This window comes from Malaclemys terrapin, chromosome 12 (genome assembly GCF_027887155.1).
Source record: "Malaclemys terrapin pileata isolate rMalTer1 chromosome 12, rMalTer1.hap1, whole genome shotgun sequence".
NCBI classification, from domain to species: Eukaryota; Metazoa; Chordata; order Testudines; family Emydidae; genus Malaclemys; species Malaclemys terrapin.
The window spans coordinates 43,593,358-43,614,550 of NC_071516.1; the positions used below are offsets into that span (position 1 = coordinate 43,593,358).

The 21,193-nt window shown below is 43.9% G+C and overlaps 3 protein-coding genes across 3 annotated transcripts; all 3 read left to right on the forward strand.

The window, feature by feature from the left end:
• The first annotated feature begins 312 nt into the window (after nucleotides 1-312).
• Nucleotides 313-1,254, forward strand: LOC128847012 (olfactory receptor 12D1-like). The gene has a single exon (XM_054046331.1). It carries the CDS (start codon nucleotides 313-315, stop codon nucleotides 1,252-1,254), a length of 942 nt encoding a protein of 313 aa, XP_053902306.1.
• Nucleotides 1,255-2,759: 1,505 nt separating this feature from the next.
• On the forward strand, nucleotides 2,760-3,692 carry LOC128847006 (olfactory receptor 12D1-like). Its single transcript, XM_054046325.1, has one exon. The coding sequence runs from the start codon at nucleotides 2,760-2,762 to the stop codon at nucleotides 3,690-3,692; it is 933 nt and encodes a 310-aa protein (XP_053902300.1).
• Nucleotides 3,693-17,606: 13,914 nt separating this feature from the next.
• LOC128847015 (olfactory receptor 12D1-like) lies at nucleotides 17,607-18,548 on the forward strand. Its single transcript, XM_054046333.1, has one exon. The coding sequence runs from the start codon at nucleotides 17,607-17,609 to the stop codon at nucleotides 18,546-18,548; it is 942 nt and encodes a 313-aa protein (XP_053902308.1).
• Nucleotides 18,549-21,193: the final 2,645 nt, after the last annotated feature.

The window sequence follows — 21,193 nt, forward strand, 5'->3', positions numbered from 1 at the left end:
CAGCATGTGAGCATGACAAGAAAAGCACCTCCACACGCAAACACACACAAGGTGATACCTTGCAATTCCAATATAGTCCTCAATACGACAATGTAGATATAAATATACACCACACATTATCCCTATTAGCTCCCATTATTTCATTTGTGAAATAGGGATGTTACCCCAGAGCAGCCATGGGAAGTGTTAATTAATAACTGGCAGGCATTGTGCGGCCCTTAGATGGAAGGTGCATATATTAAAAAAAAAAAAAAAAAAACGGGGATTGCTGCATTTCATTCTATTATGGCTTTTCCTCTTCCCCCTGCAGCGATGGAGAACCAGACGGAAGTGAGCGAGTTCATCCTCCTGGGTTTAACCAAGCTCCAGGAGCTGCAGTGCTTCCTCTTCGCTCTCTTCCTGCTTCTTTACATGGCCAGTGTGCTGGGAAATGGGGCTATCATGGCCGTGGTGCTGGCCAAGCCCCGGCTCCACACCCCCATGTACTTCTTCTTGGGCAACCTCTCCTGCTTAGACATCTGCTACTCCACAGTCACCATACCCAAGATGCTGGCTGGCTTCCTATCAAGACATCAGATCATCTCCTTCACAGGTTGCCTGGTGCAGCTCCATTTCTTCCACTTCCTTGGCAGCAGTGAGGCCGTGCTGTTGGCCGTCATGGCCTACGACCGCTATGTGGCCATCTGCAACCCACTGCGCTACAGGCTGGTCATGAACCCATGGGTCTGCCTGCTCCTGGCAGTGGCCACCTGGTCCAGTGGTTTCCTGCACGCCCTGATGCACACGGTCATGACCACCCAGCTGCATTTCTGTGGCCCCAATCAGGTCCACCATTTCTTCTGTGACATCAAACCCCTGCTGAGCCTGGCCTGCAGCAGCACCCGCCTCAACCTGAGCGTCCTCAACATCGTCACTGGAGCCATCGTGATAGGCCCATTCATACTTATACTCCTCTCCTACCTCTACATCATCTCCTTCCTCCTCCTGAAGGTACAGTCACGGGAGAGCAGGAGGAAGGCCTTCTCTACCTGCACCTCCCACCTCACGGTGGTGATTTTACAATGTGTGCCCATTATCTTTAACTATGTACTGACCTCTGAGGGGGACTCCCAAGATAGGGACATGATAGCTACCCTCATGTACAGCATCGTCACCCCAGTTCTGAACCCCCTGATCTACACCCTGAGGAACCAGGAGGTGAAATCTGCCCTGAGGAAAGTGGTAGGAAGAAAACTATTCCCTGGAAGGACATGAAAAAAAATGATTTTTTTTCTCTGTCTCTGAGGCTGAGAACGAGAGTGGGTAATGGACAATACAATGTGCTTTCTCTCATCGAGTCTATTGTGCACTGGGAGCTGGCCATTAGTTTGTAGGGAATCACTATGCATTGGGCACTGGGAAATAAGCTGTAGATAACCTTCCTAAACTAGAAAATGGAGGTTAATAGTAAGGGAGAGTTCGTTGACTTTAAAGTCAGAAGGGACCATTGTGTTGACCTTGCCTGACCTCCAGAACAATGCAAGCAACAGCACCTCACCTAATAGACTCCTGTAATAGACCCCAACCTCTGGCGGAGTAAATGAAGTCCTCAAATCATGGTTTAAAGACTTCAAGTTACAGAGAATTCACCCTTGACAGTAGTTTTGCACTGGGCAGCAGAAATTTGACCTTAGGGAATAAGAAGCCTGGGTGGAAATAAACAATATGCTGGAAATTCAGGGGGAATCTTTTTGTTTGACAAAATGATAAAAATGTTCAACAGCATATGGAAAAGAATTTACCCCTGCGGGTTCCCATTAAAAGCACACCTGTTTGATCATAATTCCCTGTTTACTGTGAGATTCTGAGACCTATCATTTAGCCAGTCTGTAATCCATTTAATGTATGCCATACTAAATTTGTCTCTTTCTAGTTTTTGAATCAAATTGTCTTGCACTACCAGATCAAACGCCTTGCAGAAGTCTAAGTATATTGCATGAATTCTATATCTTTTATTGGCCAAAATTGTGCTATCTATCTATCTATCTATCTATCTATCTATTTTCCATAAACCCATGTGGATTGGAATAAATTATGCTATCCCCATTTAATTATTTATTAATCAAGTCTTCTATCAGCCACTCCATTTCTGGAAATTATGTTAGACTATGGTTACACGAGTCATCCCATTTATCTTTTTTTAAGAATGTGTCCATTGTTAGATTACTTCCAATATTCTGGAACTAACCCAGTGTCCCAAAAGTTAAGGAAAATCAGTATTAGATATCCAGTGACCTCCTTAGCTAGCTTTATTAGGTTGCAACATAACACTATTTTATTTCTTCGAATGTAGAATGACTACATACAATAATCCAAAACAAAGAGAGAGAAAACAGGCTGTTCCCTGAGGCCGAGAGGCACAACTCACCACACTGTATTATTTTGAGCTACCTCTCTTATACTTTCTTCCTGAGCCCTCTCCCCCAGCATTTGAGAAAAACACCTCCACACGAAAACACACTTAAAGTGATACCTTGCAATTCCAATACAGTCATCAATACGACAATGTAGATATAAATATACACGGCACATTATCCCTCATAGCACCCATTATTTCATCTGTGAAATTGGGATGTTACCCCAGAGCAGCCATGGGAAGTGTTACTTAATAACTGGCAGGCAGTGTGGGGCCCTTAGATGGAAGGTGCATATAGAAATAATAACCATGGAGATTGTTGCATTTCTTTCTATTATGGCATTTCCTCTTCCCCCCTGCAGCGATGGAGAACCAGACGGAGGTGAGCGAGTTCATCCTCCTGGGTCTAACCAAGCTCCAGGAGCTGCGGTGCTTCCTCTTCACTCTCTTCCTGCTTCTTTACATGGCCAGTGTGCTGGGGAATGGGGCTATCATGGCCGTGGTGCTGGCCGAGCCCCGGCTCCACACCCCCATGTACTTCTTCTTGGGCAACCTCTCCTGCCTAGACATCTGCTTCTCCACGGTCACGATACCCAAGATGCTGTCTGGCTTCCTATCAAGACATCAGATCATCTCCTTCACCGGCTGCCTGGTGCAGCTCCATTTCTTCCACTTCCTTGGCAGCAGTGAGGCCGTGCTGTTGGCCGTCATGGCCTACGACCGCTATGTGGCCATCTGCAACCCACTACGTTACAGGCTGGTCATGAACCCATGGGTCTGCCTGCTCCTGGCAGTGGCCACCTGGTCCAGTGGTTTCCTGCACGCCCTGATGCACACGGTCATGACCTCCCAGCTGCATTTCTGTGGCCCCAATCATGTCCACCACTTCTTCTGTGACATCAAACCCCTGCTGAGCCTGGCCTGCAGCAGCACCCGCCTCAACCTGAGCCTCCTCAACATCGTTACTGGAGGCATCGTGATAGGCCCATTCATACTTATACTCCTCTCCTACCTCTACATCATCTCCTTCCTCCTCCTGAAGGTACAAAGCAAGAGGAAGGCTTTCTCCACCTGCACTTCCCACCTCACGGTGGTGATTTTACAATATGTGCCCATTATCTTTAACTATGTACTGCCCTCTCATGGGGATTCCCAAGATAGGGACATGATAGCCACCCTCATGTACAGCATCGTCACCCCAGTTCTGAACCCCCTGATCTACACCCTGAGGAATCAGGAGGTGAAATCTGCTGTGAGGAAAGTGGTAGAAAGAAAACTATTACCTGGAAGGACGTGAAAAAAAATAAATGTTTTTCTCTGTCTGTGAGGCTGAGAATGAGAGTGGGTAATGGACAATACAATGTGCTTTCTCTCATCGAGTCTATTGTGCACTGAGAGCTGGCCATTAATTTGCAGGGAATCACTATGCCTTGGGCACTGGCAAATAGGCTGTAGATAACCTTCCTAAACTGGAGAAAGGAGGTTAATAGTAAGGGAGAGTTCATAGACTTTAAAGTCACAAGGGACCATTGTGATGATCCTTTCTGACCTCCAGCACAATGCAGGCAAGAGAACCTCACCTAATAGACTCCTGTAATAGACCCCAACCTCTGGCGGAGTAAATGAAGTCCTCAAATCATGGTTTAAAGACTTCAAGTTACAGAGAATTCACCCTTGACAGTAGTTTTGCACTGGGCAGCAGAAATTTGACCTTAGGGAATAAGAAGCCTGGGTGGAAATAAACAATATGCTGGAAATTGAGGGGGAATCTTTTTGTTTGACAAAAAGAAACAAACAAATCATTTGCCAGAATTTTTCAGATGAAAATCTTAATTGTTCATGGAAAAAATGAAAATGGCCAAAACTCAAAAGTTTACTGCCTAGAACCAAGGATTTTTCTGTTTCAGGGGTGTTGGTTTCCTAATGGCATTTGGTGTGTGTGTGGGGGGGAAGCAGACAATTAGCACAAAAACTTTAGTTTTGTCCAAAAAAAAGGATATTTAAAAACCCATTTTCCATCAGAAATGTTTGGATGGAAAAATTCACTCATCCCTTTTAAGAAGCCTTCTTCATTTACATCTGTAGGTGGAGTCTGGGATTTTCAAAGGTGTCTGGTGCAGTAAGGCACTCAAATCCCATTGGCTGTTAATGAGAGTTGAACACCTTTAAGTACAATTGAAAATGTCAGCCTTTATGTACAGCTGAATGAGAATTTCAGCCCCCAACAAACTGCAGATCTCAAGCCCTACAAAACATCGAGATCCCACAAAGCGCTAACCTATATCAAGCCCCCGTAGGTCCCCACCCATGTTCCCTACAGTAGCACACACAAATAGCTGTTCCTTGCAATGTGCCATGAGGGACAACAGAACAGGGCTATTTTGAATCTAAAAGGAAGAGAGACGGGTGGAGCTTCTTCTGCAGTTGAGGCTCCTCACAGAGAAGGCTTTGGACTAGATCCACAAAGGTATGTAGGCATCTCCATCAAATTGGAGAAAATCCACAGACAGAAATAAAAGTGACTAAAAGTCTAGAAAACATGACCTATGTGGAAAGGTTGAAAAAGACTGGGTTTGTTTCATCTGGAGAAGAGAAGACTGAGGGGGGAACATAATAACAGTTTTCAAGTATGTAAAAGGTAGTTATAAATAGTTAAGCAATCAGTTTTTCTCTGGAACCATAGAGGACAGGACAAGAAGTAATGAGCTTACATTTCAGCAAGGGAGATTTAGGTTAGACATTAGGAAAAAACTTCCTGTCAGGGTGGTTAAACACTAGAACCGAGGGAGGTTGTCAAATATCTGTCATTGAAGGTTTTTAAAAACAGGTTAGACAAACACCTAACAGGGATGGTCTAGATAATGCTTAGTACTGCCACAGTGCTGGGGAGGATTCTATGATTCTATGAGTAAGCTCTAGGCACTCGGTATCGGGAAACCCAAGAGTCAGCTTGAGAGTCCAGTGATGACTCGGAGTACCTGGAGAAACAGGGTGGTGCAATGCTGGGAAGGGTACATGGAGACCTTGAACAGGACCCATGCCAGGAGCACAGATCTGGTGGCAGATGGGCATCTTCCTGGCTGCCAGTAACATGTGGTGGTGGGGATCTGGAGCTGGTCCTGTGGAAGGCGGAGGTAATGAGCCAGAGTCACATGATGACATGGTCAATATAGAAGGCGTGCCGGGGGGAGGGATAGCTCAGTGGTTTGAGCATTGGCCTGCTAAACCCAGGGTTGTGAGTTTAATCCTTGAGGGGGCAATTTAGGGATCTGGGGCAAAAATCTGTCTGGGGATTGGTCCTACTTTGAGCAGGGGGTTGGACTAGATGACCTCAGTCCCTTCCAACGCTGATATCCTATGATTCTATGAGGATCTTCACGCTGAAGCAAAGGGGAGAGCAATACTGGAAGGCAGAATAAGTCGCTAGCCACAGGGTAATTATCTGATATAATTCCAATGTGGTCTGGTGACCTGCAGTGATCAGGAAAGACTGCTATGTCAAAGAATTATCCAGACCCAACAATCCCTGAGAGGACACCAGAGTCAATGGCTCAGGTGTCTCTTAATGAGTCAGTGCCAGGAGCAGCAAGCCATCTTTGCCTTCAGACATACTTTCCTTAGGTACCTGATGGATTCTCTGTGGAAGAATCTGTGACCCAGGGATTTCTTGATGCCAACTGGCACAGGGCAGAGGGGAGTGCACAAGGGTTTACAAGGAAGACTGATGCTCACAGGCCTGCTTTTACTAATTGAAGCAAGAAGATGAGCCCAAGGATAAGGACACATGACAATTCAAAGAAATAGGCTATTGCTGCTTGTTCAGCTCAGGACGGTGTGGTGACATTAATTCCAAATCAGTGCTACATGTTATAAATGCATAGGATTTGTGGCCTGTGTGCAGTCTGGTACTGAAAAATCTGTATGTTAAATACTATTACTTGTTTGTTTTCATAGTACCTGTGTGTTGCTGTAATAAGAAGCTTGTGTTTAGATTTATGAGCAGTCTTCAATAACCCTCAAATTGTCCTCTTATAAATATCTAGATTTTTTTTAGTCTGAGTCCCTTTGCTACACTGTGGTTTCTTTCTTCCAAATTGGAGCAATTCAGGGTACGGGCAGCCATTTGCATATTTATCTGGTGTGGTATTATCCACAGGTGGTAGTTCCATGGTCAAAACAGACTGGATCTGCTAGCTATTCCTGGTCTAAAATGGAATTATCATGGGTACTTGTGTAATCCAGGTTGGGTGGGTCATACCAGCTCAGCCCTTCCTCACACAAACAAAACCAGAAAGAGACCTCGTCCCACCCAATAGCCTGGTGGTTAGGGCATTCTACTGGGAGCCAAGAGAAATGGGTTTCAGACTGTGACGGGTTGTCACCCTGGGGTGCAGTCTGGGAGCGGTTGGAATTGTGCCCCCTAACAATTCAGTTGGGTTGGCATTTCTCACCCTGCTCCTCCGGTGACTCAGCCAGCTTTTCTAGGCCCTGTTATCACCCAACATGACAGCAGGTGGTGCCACACACACAATTGAGTTACCTGAGTGCTTTATGGAACCCACTCATGGACAAACAGGTGGCTCCCAATCAGCTTCCCAGCTCCCCAGCCTTGCAAATAGGATAATCATATTCAGCAAATCATACCTTTTTTATAGACACTCCACATGATTTGGTACAGGATGCATCATAATTATGTCATAATCTATCATAAGGATACCTCTATAATGAATATGGGGTGTAGTGTCACACAGACCCAACTCCAAATTAGGCAGGGGGGAGGATCCAGGGCTGTGAGTCTCCCACATCCCAAATGAGTGCTCTAACCACTGACATATTGAGTGTAATTTGATACCTCACCTAAAAAATCATATCCCCTGCTGACCTTTGTGTGTGGAACTTCCCAGAGGTACTAAAGGCTGTGAGATGACTTGCCACTGCCTGCCCTTAGTGTGAATCAATCTTGTCTATGCCTGCTGTGGTTCCGCTCCTGGAAACCAACAGCCTCTGTCCTCCAGGTCTCTGCAGACCTCACCTTCTCAGTGTAGGTTACATCCCAACCTCTGAGGCCTTGAAATGCTCCCTGTAGTATCCAGCCCCTGCCACTGGATGCTCACAGTAATTACCAAGTCTGCTGCCACCAAAGAGACAGTGCACACACCAGCCTGTTTGATCTAGCTATGCAGTCACACTTTGCTTAATGTTACAGCACTGAGATCTACTTCTAATAAAACAACGAATTTATTACCAAAGGTTGCAATAATACCGAGTAAGGGCCAAAACTAGAGACTGTGTCTGGACTCTGCTTAGACCCAACTGATTTCAAAGCATCTACTTGGGGGACTCAGCCAGGGCTGTAATCTTCTTGTTTGTTTTTTACCGTTCAACCAGCTCATCTATGCTGACCCCAGTTTCTTGAAGGAACACTTGGCTTGTTCGTTCATTCAGTAACTCTCCATTGGCGCATGGATCCTGTCCCAGAGGAGCCATCCACTGAATGGAAATCTTGCTTCCCTGATGACGCCATGGGTACTCCATGGAATGTGGACATAATAAAAAGCTTTCTTGCCTGCTCAGTCATCAAAGGTTTTCAGAACAACCAGGGCTCACTCCTCTCATATGGTCTGAGCTGACTGAAATTCCTGCAATTTCCCCACAACACACTTTGTCACCTGTCACTGTTGAAATAACTCATCTAGAAAGAGGACCTGTCTCACTCAGGTAGGTGCAGGAAGGAAATAGCAGGAAAGTGCCCCCTAGTTTTCTAAATCCACAAATACAAGTATGTTCCTGCTGTTTGGAATTACTAATTTCTTTCTTTCTTTCTTTCTTTCTTTCTTTCTTTCTTTCTTTCTTTCTTTCCATACATTCACAGTTCCATAAGTACATTATAAAAAGGAGAGGCTGAGTAAGAGCTTGTCTTCATGGCTCCGTGTTTTGGTCTACGGGGGCAGGAATTGCAGTTTACACTAGTATGCTGGGCTGTAATTGTCCTGTGAGTACCCTGTGAGTGCAAATGCAAATCAAATTCACACTATCAGGGTGTACATGGGGCATTTACAACCAATCATGCTAGAGAGTGCTGTGATGTACATTCCTGTAGCCCGAACTGTGGAAAGGCGCTAAGACACTGCTTTTCAACTTTTTTTCATTTGTGGACCCTTAAAAAATTTTGAATGGAGGTGTGTACCTTTTGGGAAATATTAGACATAGTCTGTGGACACCTAGGAGTCCATGTACCATGTATTGAAAACCACTGCCCTCAGACAAGGTAACGGGAGATACCTTAACACAGTTAGGTCCCTTATTTGCTGGGCTGCCTCCATACAAATGAGACTGCCGCAGTGCACAGCAAATTAAGATTAGGCGTAGGGATTAGAAAATTAGACACCCAAGTATGTCCCATTGAATGTCAGTGGGAGTTGGGCACCTGCTTCCCCATTGCTGTAGTGAAAATACAAATCTACAAAGAAATGTGGGAGATGACCGTGACAACAATGATGATGATTCTACACTCATATGGCAGTTTCAACTGGACTCGGCAAGAGAGCGGGTTGAACTATTTGGCTGAGAACCATTTTCTTACAAAAAAGATCTACAGTAGAACTTCAGAGTTGCAAACACCTTGGGAATGGAGGTTGTTCAAAATTCTGAAATATGCATAACTCTGAACAAAATGTTATGGTTGTTCTTTCAAAAGTTTACATTGGAACATTGATTTAATACGGTTTTGAAACTTTACTACGCAGAAGAAAAATGCCGTTTTCCCTTTATTTTAGTAGTTTACGTATAATACAGCACTGTACTGTATTTTGCTTTTTTTTTTTTTTTGCCTTTACTGCTGAATGATTGCATACTCCTGGTTCCAAATGAGGTGTCTGGTTGACCAACCAGCTCGTAACTCTGGTGTTGGTAACTCTGAGGTTCTACTATATTTTCAAAAAATGGAAATTTCTGGGCAAAAAAATGTATTTAAATTGTTTTATTTTTGTTAAAGATCTCAATTTTTTTTTTTTAAAATGTATATTTTCATTTTCACCCAGTTTTACTTATTACTTCTCCTTTTCTGTGGAAAAGTTATGGGAGGGAAGAAGAGAAAACAGGTGGAGGGGAGGAGAAATAAAAAAAATCACAGAAAACTGAAATAAATGATAAACTGCTCCTTTTCGAAACCTGCCCAACAGGAATTATTTTGAAATTTTCTGTTTTCTTTATTTATACTCTCCCATTTACCCAGTGGCTCTAGTCTCCAGTCTTGATCACCACTGTAAGTTGACCTAAGTTATGCTGACTTCAGTTATGTAACTTATATATAAGAATGGCCATACTAGGTCAGGCCAAAGGTCCATTTAGCCCAGTATTCTGTCTTCCGACAGTAGCCAATGCCAGGTGCTCCAGAGGGAATGAACAGAACAGGTTATCATCAAGTGATCCATCCCCTGTCACTCATTTCCAGCTTCTGGGAAACAGAGGCTAGAGTCACCATCCCTGCCCATCCTGGTTAATAGCCATTGATGGACCTATCCTCCATGAATTTATCTAGTGCTTTTTTGATCCCTGTCATAGTCTTGGCCTGCATAACTTAGGTCAACATACAGCTTTAGTATAGACAAGCCCTCACGGTAAGGCATTTTATCAAATCATTTTTGTGGTTCTTTTCTGCACCCTCTCCAACTTTTTGGTGTATGCACAAGTCAGGTTTGATCATGGCAGGCAACACAGCAGAAATGGGGCTGTGAGAGGGACTTAAATGCAGGCAGAATAGGGGATTTCCGAATGAGTTTGCAGAGGTTTACCGTACATGGCATGGTGTGAGAATGGGACAAACAGAAGGACTGTGAACTGGAGAGCATTGATGGAGTGGAAGGAACTGGAGGCAACAGAAAGCATGACAAGGGAGGATATACAGGGAAAGGCAGAGTTACTTAGAGCTTTTCAACTGGTGCCTAGAAGCTGAGCTTTGATACAATATCCAGTGGGAAGCCAATGGATGGATCCAAAGAGTGGAGAGCTGCTAAGCTTGTTACCTAATGAAAATTGGACCTTTAATGCTGCCCTTTGTTATCTCTCATACTTTGCTGCTCACCCCATGACCTCAGAGATCCTGTCATAGCCTATTTTGAGGCACATAAAGAATTTTGAAGGTCTAAATAAATGTCAACCCATTCTTCTTTATCTAATGTTTTGGTCACACATTCACGTAATTCTAACAGATAAGTGAGACCCAATTTTCCTTTGCAAAATCTGTGCTCCTTAGACACTATGATATCATGATCCTCTGGGTCTTTTATTAATCTATCTGTAATTATTCTTTCAACCACTTTACCAGGCTCATATGTTAGTCTTACTAGTCTGTAATTCCCTGGATCACCTCTGAGCCCTTTTAAAAATGTAGGGAAAACATTTGCTAGCCTCCAGTATAATAACTGATTCTGTGATTCTATCAAACTAAGAGGATGCTGAAGTAAATTTCAAAAGAATTAATTTTTTTCCTGAAATTATTCATTTAAAATTTTTATTCACAAAGAGAAAATGTTCAGCTCTACTCCTCGTGTGGAGTGATACGAGACACCCTGCAGCTATTCCGTCTCCTTTTCCTGTATATTCCAGTGATGGAGAACCAGACGGAGATGAGCGAGTTCATCCTCCTGGGCCTGACCAACCTCCAGGAGCTGCGGTGCTTCCTCTTCATTTTCTTCCTGATGATGTACTTGGCCAGCATGCTGGGGAATGGGGCCATCATGGCCATGATAATGGTTGAACCCCGGCTTCACACCCCCATGTACTTCTTCTTGGGCAACCTCTTCTGTCTGGACATCTTCTACTCAACAGTCACCGTGCCCAAGATGCTGGCTGGTTTCCTCTCAGGGTACCAGACCATCTCCTTCACTGACTGCCTGGCCCAGCTTCATTTCTTCCACTTCCTGGGCAGCAGTGAGGTCATTCTTCTGGCTGTCATGGCCTATGACCGCTATGTGGCCATCTGCAACCCGCTTCGCTACATGCTGGTCATGAACCCACAGGTCTGCCTGCTCCTGGCAGCAGCCACCTGGACCACCGGCTTCACACAGTCATGACCTCCAGTCTGCACTTCTGTGTTTCCCCTTTATTGTAATCATCAGCCCTCCCCTGGTGGGCAGTTCTGGTCTCAGTCTCAGCCCAATAATTGCCCTCTAATTTCCCTGCTAAATCTTCCCCCCCATTTATGTTTACACTCACTCATGACCACTGTTGCCATATAAGGGGTATTACTGAGCACTTAGCTATTTTTGTCAATGAATACCTGTAGGTTTGTGGTTTTGGGGTTTTCCGTCTGTGTCTTCCGCCGGTAGCTTACCAGACAGACTTAATGTCAGATAGAGCCAGTCCCTCAGCCCCCCACAGCATCTTTCATCCTGAAGCTCACTGGGTTAAATTTTCAAAAGTGTCTAAATGATTTAGTAGCAATGTTTTTAATTTAGGCTTGGATTTCTAAGTGCTCAAGTTAGAACTGAAAATTGGACGTAGGCTTTTAAGTTATGTTGGCACTTCTGAAAATCCTGCCTATTGATTAGTACCTTAGGGCCAGATATTTCGAGGTATTTAGATGCCTAGTGGGATTTTCAAAAACATGTAAGTTCGCACAATTCATTGATGTCAATGGGTGTTAGGGGCTTAGATGGTATTAAAAACCCCACTAGGCGGCTAAACAGCATAAAAAATCTGGCCCTTACTCCTTATGATTTCCATTCAAATTAATACAGAAGAACTAATTCAGTATGACTGTGGCTGAACCACTAAGTAACTGATATCACACTATAACTAAATTAAACGTCCATGGGGAAGGTAGGGAACCAAAAAGTTTTGATTTTCTGGTGCTGTCTGGCCAGCAGCCATGCCTGATGGTTAAGACTACAGTTTTGCACAGATATCATACTGTTCAAAGTAATTGTGAATTGGCCATGACCCCAGTGGCAGTTCCTGCCCTGTGGGAGTGGGACTGACTCCCCATTCAGGGTTTTGTGACCTGACCCACAAGGTCACAGTGCCATTCAGTTTTGGTGTGACCACCCCTCCATAGATGGAGACAGAGGGACAGAGGGCCAAATTTGATTGGCATCATTACAGAGCCACTCAGATTTGACTTATCCATCCCTCTGTGTCCCTTCACCCTGAACAGCAGTAAAAGAAGGGGTGCTTATGGTTCTTCCCATAGGAGAGCCAGGAACAGGGGCACAATGAAGGGGCAGGCCCTCCTCCTTGGCTAGCTCTGAATGGAGGCCCAGCCACCGCCTCCTCTTCTGCCCATGCCCATCAAGTCCGAAGGACCCATTGCCCACACAGGACAAAATAGGACAGGGCATCAGCATCCCTGCTGAATGAGGAGCCCCTGCCTGAGTTCTGATGATGTGGGCTGGGAGGTGTGGACCCAACTCTTCCCCAATACTCCAATCAGAGCCTTCCTTGTGCCCCTGAAAGACGTACAACAATGCCATTGCAGTTCTCAGAAAAAGTGCTGGATACTGTTCCAGTAGAGCATTTAGGCCCCACTTCAGCACTGGTTGTTTTTGGGGGGGTTGAGATGCAAAAGAGGAGAATCCAGCACTTCCCTTTTGGAGTTTGTTCCTGTGGTTAATCAACCTTCCTGTTAGAAATGGGTGCCTTATTTCTCCTTTTAATTTGTTTTGCTTGAGATACCAGTGATTGGTTCTGCCTTTCTCTATTAGCTTAAAGAGCCATGCTATTTTCTTCTCATGAAGGAATGTTTACAGTGTAATCAAGTCTTCTATCAATCTCCTCTTTGGTAAGCTAAACAGATTGAGCTCTTTAAGTCTATCATTGTAAGGTGTTTCTCTGGGTCTTCTCTGAACCCTCTCTAGATTTTCAACATCCCCTTTAAAATATGCACTCCAACCAGAACTGTATGCAGAATTCAAATATCGATCTCACCAATGAAGTCTATAGATGGTAAATCACCTCTACTCCTATTCTCTACTCTAATTTCTTTCCTGGTGTATTTAGATCTCCTTATCAAATTTCTACATTCAGAACTTCTAGTTTACATCAATTGCTACCAACTGCCTCATTTTTCCATTTAAAAAAATATTATTTCTGCTTCCTTCATGTCACCACTGAACCAGGATGGGGTTTTAGCCAAAGTGGTCATGGATAATATAACCCTCGGCAAACTGCATCTAATTTGCTAAATCTGTTTTAATCCTCCATGGCCGAATGGGACCAGGAATCACAAGAAACTACATACAGAATCATGGTGGACCAAATTCAGTGGTTTTAATAATTAAATAAAGTAATTAAATAAATCTCAATATTTGCAAACCAGAGTCTTATTTTTTCAGATTGGGATATTCAAATATATTCAAAGGGATTTGAGCACTTAATTCCCTTAGGATCACTGCTTTGTTTACTTAATTTCCCAGCAGCTCTTGTCTGCACAATAATGCTTGACTTTCATCTCTGTAGGGAATGCTTGGCTTGTTATTCACAGACCAGTAACCCTCCTGTTGTTCAGAAATTCTGCCGCACAGGAGCCATCCAGAGAATGGAAATTGGTTCCCCCCATTGTGTAAATATGATAAAAAGGCTCATTTGTTCCACAGATTCAGCACAACCATCCAGATATTCAAGTCAATAGGAGCTCGCATCTCTCTTCCTTTCTGAACAGACAGAAATTCCTGCTATTTCTCCTCAGTGCCCTTTTTTGCCAGCGATTGTTATTGTTTCCATTACAAGGAGGACCAAAACCACCTTGACTGAGCTCTAAGGAAACAGCATGAGAGCATCACCAAGGGTAAGATTTTCAAATGGCCTCAGACTCCTTTGAAAAGCTTCTGACTCCACAAAGGCAAGTAGCCATAACAGCCAATGGTTGCAAGACAGCCTGGCTGAGTGTGTAGAGCACAGGGTTACAAATCAGGAGAGCTGGGATCTGTTCCTCCCTTCTGCCATGATTAGCTGGGGTAAGACGTTGGAAAACTTGTTTCCCCTTTCTCAGTCTTGTTTGTTTAGGCTGGTTCTTCAGGGCAGGGATTGTCTCACTCTGTGTTTGTGCAGTGCCTAGCACAATGGGGTCGTATGTGCTACCATGGGTAAAATAATTGGATTTTCTTTCTTTCTTTCTTTCTTTCACATCGTACTGACCAGTTCATTTTCTAGATACCAAGGAGGAAACATTCTGCTTCAATTCAGACTCTTATCTCTGCTATATGCTGGTATTCAAAGGAGTCCAATGGAGTTTGTTATCCAACTCCCATTGTATTTCAACAGGATTTGGGCACCCAAGTGCCCGAGACTTTGAAAATAGCCCCCTCAATGGCAGTTGGCAACCTAACTCTTTGGGCTCCTTTGGAAAACCCATCTGACCTCCAACACAGTGAGCGGAGTTACTCTCAGTTTGCAACAGCCTTGCTGAAGGCAACATGTGGATAATTACCTTCTCTCATCTTGTCCTCTTATCAAGGCTTGATTTTTTCTGTTACACTTTTGTTTGAGAGGAGGGAGTGTGGGGGAGCAAGGGAGGAGGATATGGGGGACAAATTCATGCACAGAGGGGCTGTCAGACTGATAGATCTGATGCATGCATTGCCTTCGGGCAGTTGATTCCATGGCCAAGATGTTGAATCACAGGAACCAAAAGAAACTATGGTGATATATGGCATTAGATAACCCCCCAAAACTGAGACAAGCTTATAGGCTGGGACTTTCAAAAAGGCCTAAGGGCTCTCTGTGCCAGCCTCATATTGAAACTCACAGGGATATGGGTGCCTAACTTCCAGCCCATAATCCATATTTAGCACCCAGCAAAAACCTGGCTGTGTCACAGATGCCCTACATTTGTTTGATCCACAGCAGAGTACAAAGAGCAGCCCAACGCAGATGAGCTAGTGGGAAGCTCCTGTCTTCTCCCATTCCCCTGATCGCTTGACTAGCAGCCGTCTGCTGCCAGCTCATGTAGTTTGTTGTGTAGTTTAAGTAGTAAGAGCTCGGGGTTCAGGGATAAACCCTGCTGAGGCGGCATGAGGGGGGCTATTATAGTTGCACAGAATAAGAATTAATGCACAAAAGAACATTATTTAAGTTGCAAAGTCAAATACTACACTCAGCAGCTGGGAAATGCCAGATTCTACAACTGCTGTGCAACCTTAACGCTGCCCCCTTTTGCGTATGCATTATGATAATCTCTTTCATTGCTTGATCATATGCTATTTTGTTCCACAAGAGAGCTGTCCTGTTCAGTGCATAGGATGGATGCACAAGGGGCAGAATTATGGCTGCACGGGCAACTGTATACCATCTGGCTTGACTTTGCAACTTAAAAATTCACCCAGTTTGCAAACTGATCCAGATAACTCTGTATCAGCAACCTGTCCTCTTCACTATTTACAACTCCACGTTTTATGATGTTTGTACGTTAAACCCTGACAATTCTTTGAAAAGCCAACAGCCTTTTTCATGTTGTGTATCTATACATTTATTGTCCTATATATATTTCAACTAAAAAAAGTTTCTTGGCCTTCAAGTTAACCTGATGGGTGAAGGGAAAATGGTCTCTATAATGGAATGTATGAAACATTTTTACTCTGTCTTTACTAATACAGTCCAGGTGTGTAGCGGAAAGAACCCTCAAACTAATGAAAATGTCTGAAAATGTATGTTATAAAGCAAACTGTCTGGTTGATAAGGGATACATGTATTTGCACAGGGGTTTTGTCATTGAGGAAAGTAATGACCCTTTGAAAGATGTTTTTAACACATTGAGAACTGTCGGTTGTCACAGCTCTTAGTAATAATGTCCGGGTTAGAGATTCCTTTTTACTTGTCAGTCAGGTGAACTGAGAACCATAAAAGAAAGTATATCAGTAATTAGGAAAACAAAACACATGGTGGAGTTAAGCTCGGGAAAGGATTTCCCCCCAAAAAAGGAGTTTAGTTGTCTGACACCCAATAAAAGCAAAGTTAGATTGGGTATGAACACTGTCAGCATTCTATCAAGAACAGAGGAAGGGCCCAAACTACCTTTTCTTCACCATCTACAGGGGATGGTAAAGTGTCTATACTTTCTGTATTCTGCATAGTACTGTATTAATCTTTGATTAATAATCTTAGATTAAATAATGCCATTTGAGCCTGTTATTTGACAATCTTGAATCATTATTAAATTAAAACGTGCAACACCGCCAATTTTTCTGTCATCTGAAAACTTTATGTTTTCTTCCAGGTCATTGATAAAAATGTTCAACAGCATATGGATAAGAATTTAGCCCTATGGGATCGCATTAAAAACACACCTATTTACTGTGAGATTCTGAGACCTATCATTTAGCCAGTCTGTAATCCATTTAATGTATGCCAGGCTAATTTTGTCTCTTTCTAGTTTTTTAATCAAATCGTCTTGTACTATCAGATCAAAAGCCTTACAGAAGTCTAAGTATATTGCATGAATTCTATTTCTTTTATCGGCCAAAATTGTGCTATCTATCAATCTAGCTATTTTTCATAAACCCACGTGGATTGGAATAAATTATGCTATCCCCATTTAATTATTTATTAATCAAGTCTTGTATCAGTCACTCCATGCCTGGAAATTATGTCAGACTGATAGACCTATAGTTACATGGGTCATCCAATTTATCTTTTTTTAAGAATGTGTCCATCGTTAGATTTCTTCCAGTCCTCTGGAAATAACCCAGTGTCCCAAAAGTGAAGGAAAATCAATATTAAGTATCCAGTGACCTCCTTAGCTAGCTTTATTAGGTTGCAACATAACACTATTTTATTTCTTGGAATGTAGAATGACTATATACAATAATCCAGAGAGAAAACAGGCTGCTCCCTGAGGCAGAGAGGCACAAGTCACCACACTCTATTTTGAACTACCTCTCTTATACTTTCTTCCTGAGCCCTCTCCCCCAGCATGTGAGCATGACAAGAAAAACACACCCCACACACACAAACACACTTAAAGTGATACCTTGCAATTCCAATACAGTCTTCAATACCACAATGTAGATATAAATATACACCACACTTTATCCCTCTTAGCCTCCATTATTTCATCTGTGAAATTGGGATATTACCCCAGAGCAGCCATGGGAAGTATTAATTAATAACTGGCAGGCAGTGTGGGGCCCTTAGATGGAAGGTTCATATAGAAATAAAAACCACGGGAATTGCTGCATTTCTTTCTATTATGGCTTTTCCTCTTCCCCCTGCAGCGATGGAGAACCAGACGGAGGTGAGCGAGTTCATCCTCCTGGGTCTAACCAAGCTCCAGGAGCTGCAGTGCTTCCTCTTCGCTCTCTTCCTGCTTCTTTACATGGCCAGTGTGCTGGGGAATGGGGCTATCATGGCCGTGGTGCTGGCCGAGCCCCGGCTCCACACCCCCATGTACTTCTTCTTGGGCAACCTCTCCTGCTTAGACATCTGCTACTCCACAGTCACCGTACCCAAGATGCTGGCTGGCTTCCTCTCGAGACATCAGATCATCTCCTTCACGGGCTGCCTGATCCAGCTCCATTTCTTCCACTTCCTTGGCAGCAGCGAGGCCGTGCTGTTGGCTGTCATGGCCTACGACCGCTATGTGGCCATCTGCAACCCACTGCGCTACAGGCTGGTCATGAACCCACGGGTCTGCCTGCTCCTGGCAGTGGCCACCTGGTCCAGTGGTTTCCTGCATGCCCTGATGCACACGGTCATGACCTCCCGGCTGCATTTCTGTGGCCCCAATCATGTCCACCATTTCTTCTGTGACATCAAACCCTTGCTGAGCCTGGCCTGCAGTAGCACCCGCCTCAACCTGAGCCTCCTCAACATCGTCACTGGAGGCATCGTGATAGGCCCATTCATACTTACACTCCTCTCCTACCTCTACATCATCTCCTTCCTCCTCCTGAAGGTAAAATCACGGGAGAGCAGGAGGAAGGCCTTCTCCACCTGCACCTCCCACCTCACGGTGGTCACTTTACTCTACATCCCCGTTATCTTTAACTATGTACTGCCCTCTCAGGGGTATTCCCAAGAGACGGACATGATAGCTACCCTCATGTACAGCATCGTCACCTGTGTCCTGAACCCCGTGATCTACACTCTGAGGAACCAGGAGGTGAAATCTGCTCTGAGGAAAGTGGTAGGAAGAAAACTATTCCCTGGAAGGACGTGAAAAAAACCAAATGTTTTTCTCTGTCTCTGAGAACAAGAGTGGGTAATGGACAACACAATGTGCTTTCTCTCATCGTGTCTATTGTGAACTGGGATCTGGCCATTAATTTGCAGGGAATCACTATGCACTGGGCACTGGGAAATAGGCTATAGATAACCTTCCTAAACTGAAGAATGGAGGTTAATAGTAAGGGAGAGTTCATAGACTTTAAAGTCAATAGGGACCATTGTGATGATCTTTTCTGACCTCCAGCACAATGGAGGCAACAGAACCTCATCTACCCACTCCTGTAATAGACCCCAACCTCTGGCGGAGTAACCGAAGTCCTCAAATCATGGTTTAAAGACTTCAAGTTACAGAGAATTCACCCTTGACAGTAGTTGTGCACTGGACAGCAGAAATTTGACCTTAAGGAATAAGAAGCCTGGGTGGAAATAAACAATATGGTGGAAATTGACAGGGAATCTTTTTGACAAAAGGAAAAAAAAAAAAAAACAAATAATTTGCCAGAATTTTCAGTAGAAAATTGTTCATGGAAGAAATGAAAATTGCCAAAACTTAAAAGTGTGCTGCCTAGAACCAAGGATTTTTGTGTTTCAGGGGTGTTGGTTTCCCAGTGGAATTTTTTTTTTTTTTTGAGAAAACCAGGCAATTAGCACAAAAATTTTAGTTTTCTCAAAAAAAAAAAGGCTGTTGAAAAACCCATTTTCCATCAGAAAATTTTTGATGGAAAAATTCTCTCCTCCCTTTTAAGAAGCCTTCTTCATTTGCATCTGTACATGGAGTCTGAGATTTTCAAAGGTGTCTGGTGCAGTAAGGCACTCAAATCCCATTGGCTGTTAATGAGAGTTGGACATGCTTAAGCCTTTACGTACAGCTGAATAAGAAGGTCAGCCCCCAACAGACTGCAGATCTCAAGCCCTACAAAACATCAAGATCCCACAAAGATCTAACCTATATCAAGCCCCCGTAGGTCCCCACCCATGTTCCCTACAGTAGCACACACAAATAGTTGTTCCTTGCAATGTTCCATGAGGGACAACAGAAAAGGGCTATTTGGGATCTAAAAGGAAGAGGGATGGGTGGAGCTTCTTCTACAGTTGAGGCTCCTCACAGAGAAGGCTTTGGACTAGATCCACAAAGGCATGTAGGCATCTCCATCAAATAGGAGAAAGTCCACAAGAGAGAAACAAAAATGACTAAAAGTCTAGAAAACATGACCTATGAAAAAGACTGGGTTTGTTTAGACTGGAGAAGAGAAGACTGAAGGGGAAACATGATAACAGTTTTCAAGTATGTAAAAGGTTGTTATAAAGAGGTAAGTGATTAATTGTTCTCCAGAACCACTGAGGACAGGACAAGAAGTAATGGGCTTACATTTCAGCAAGGGAGATTTAGGTTAGACATTAGGAAAAAGCTTCCTATCAGGGTGGTTAAGCACTAGAACAAATTATCAAGGGAGGTTGTCAAATATTTGTCATTAGAGGTTTTTAAGAACAGGTTAGACAAACACCTGACAGGGATGGTCTAGATAATGCTTAGTCCTGCCAAAGTGCTGACGACTGGACTAGATGACCTATTTAGTTCCCTCCCAGTCCTACAATTCTATGAGTAAGCTCTAGGCACTCGGTATCGGGAAACCAAAGAGTCAGCTTGAGAGTCCAGTGATGACTCGGAATACCTGGAGAACAAGGGTGGTGCAATGCTGGGAAGGGTACATGGAGACCTTGAACAGGATGCATGCCAGGAGCACAGCACTGTTGGCAGCATGGGCATCTTCCTTGCTGCCAGTAACATGGGGTGGTGGGGATCTGGAGCCAGTCCTGTGGAAGGGGGAGGTACTGAACCAGAGGCACATGATGCCATGGACAAGCAACCCAGTGCAGACAAAATAGAAGGTGTCATTGGTGCCAGATGGGGGTCTTCATGCTGAAGCAAAGCCAAGAGCAATACCGGCAGGCAGAATGAGTCGCTAGCCACAGGATAAGCATCTGACATAGTACCAATGTGGCCTGGTGACCTGCGGTGATCAGGAAAGACTGTTATGTCAAAGAATTATCCAGACTCCACAGTCCCTGAGAGGACACCAAAGTCAATGGCTCAGGTGTCTCTTAATGAGTCAGTACCAGGAGCAGCAAGCCAAAGGGCATGCTTTGCCTTCAGTACCTGATGGATTCTCTTTGGAAGAATCTGTGACCCAGGGATTTCTTGATGCCAACTGGCACAGGGGAGAGGGGAGTGCACATGGGTTTACAGGGAAGACTGATGCTCACTGGCCTGCTTTTACTAATTGCAGCAAGAAGATGAACCCAAGGATAAGGACACCAGACTATTCAAAGAACTAGCCCATTGCTGCTTGTTCAGTTCAGGACTGTGTGGTGAAATTAATTCCAAATCAGTGATGCGTGTTTTAAATGCATAGCATTTGTGGCCTGTGTGCGGTCTGGTACCGAAAAAATCTGTGTTAAATACTATTATGTGTTTATTTGCATAGTACCTGTGTGTTGCTGTAATAAGAAGCTTGTGTTTAGATTTGCTATACCGTGGTTTCTTTCTTCAAACTGGAGCAATTCAGGGTACGGGCATCCACGACTGTCCCAATTTGCATATTTATCTGATGTGGTATTATCCACAAGTGGGAGTTC

What these genes read in the sequence shown, in the direction of transcription:
- LOC128847012 (XM_054046331.1), top strand. Translation starts at nt 313, where the DNA reads ATGGAGAACCAGACGGAAGTGAGCGAGTTCATCCTCCTGGGTTTAACC.
- LOC128847006 (XM_054046325.1), top strand. Translation starts at nt 2,760, where the DNA reads ATGGAGAACCAGACGGAGGTGAGCGAGTTCATCCTCCTGGGTCTAACC.
- LOC128847015 (XM_054046333.1), top strand. Translation starts at nt 17,607, where the DNA reads ATGGAGAACCAGACGGAGGTGAGCGAGTTCATCCTCCTGGGTCTAACC.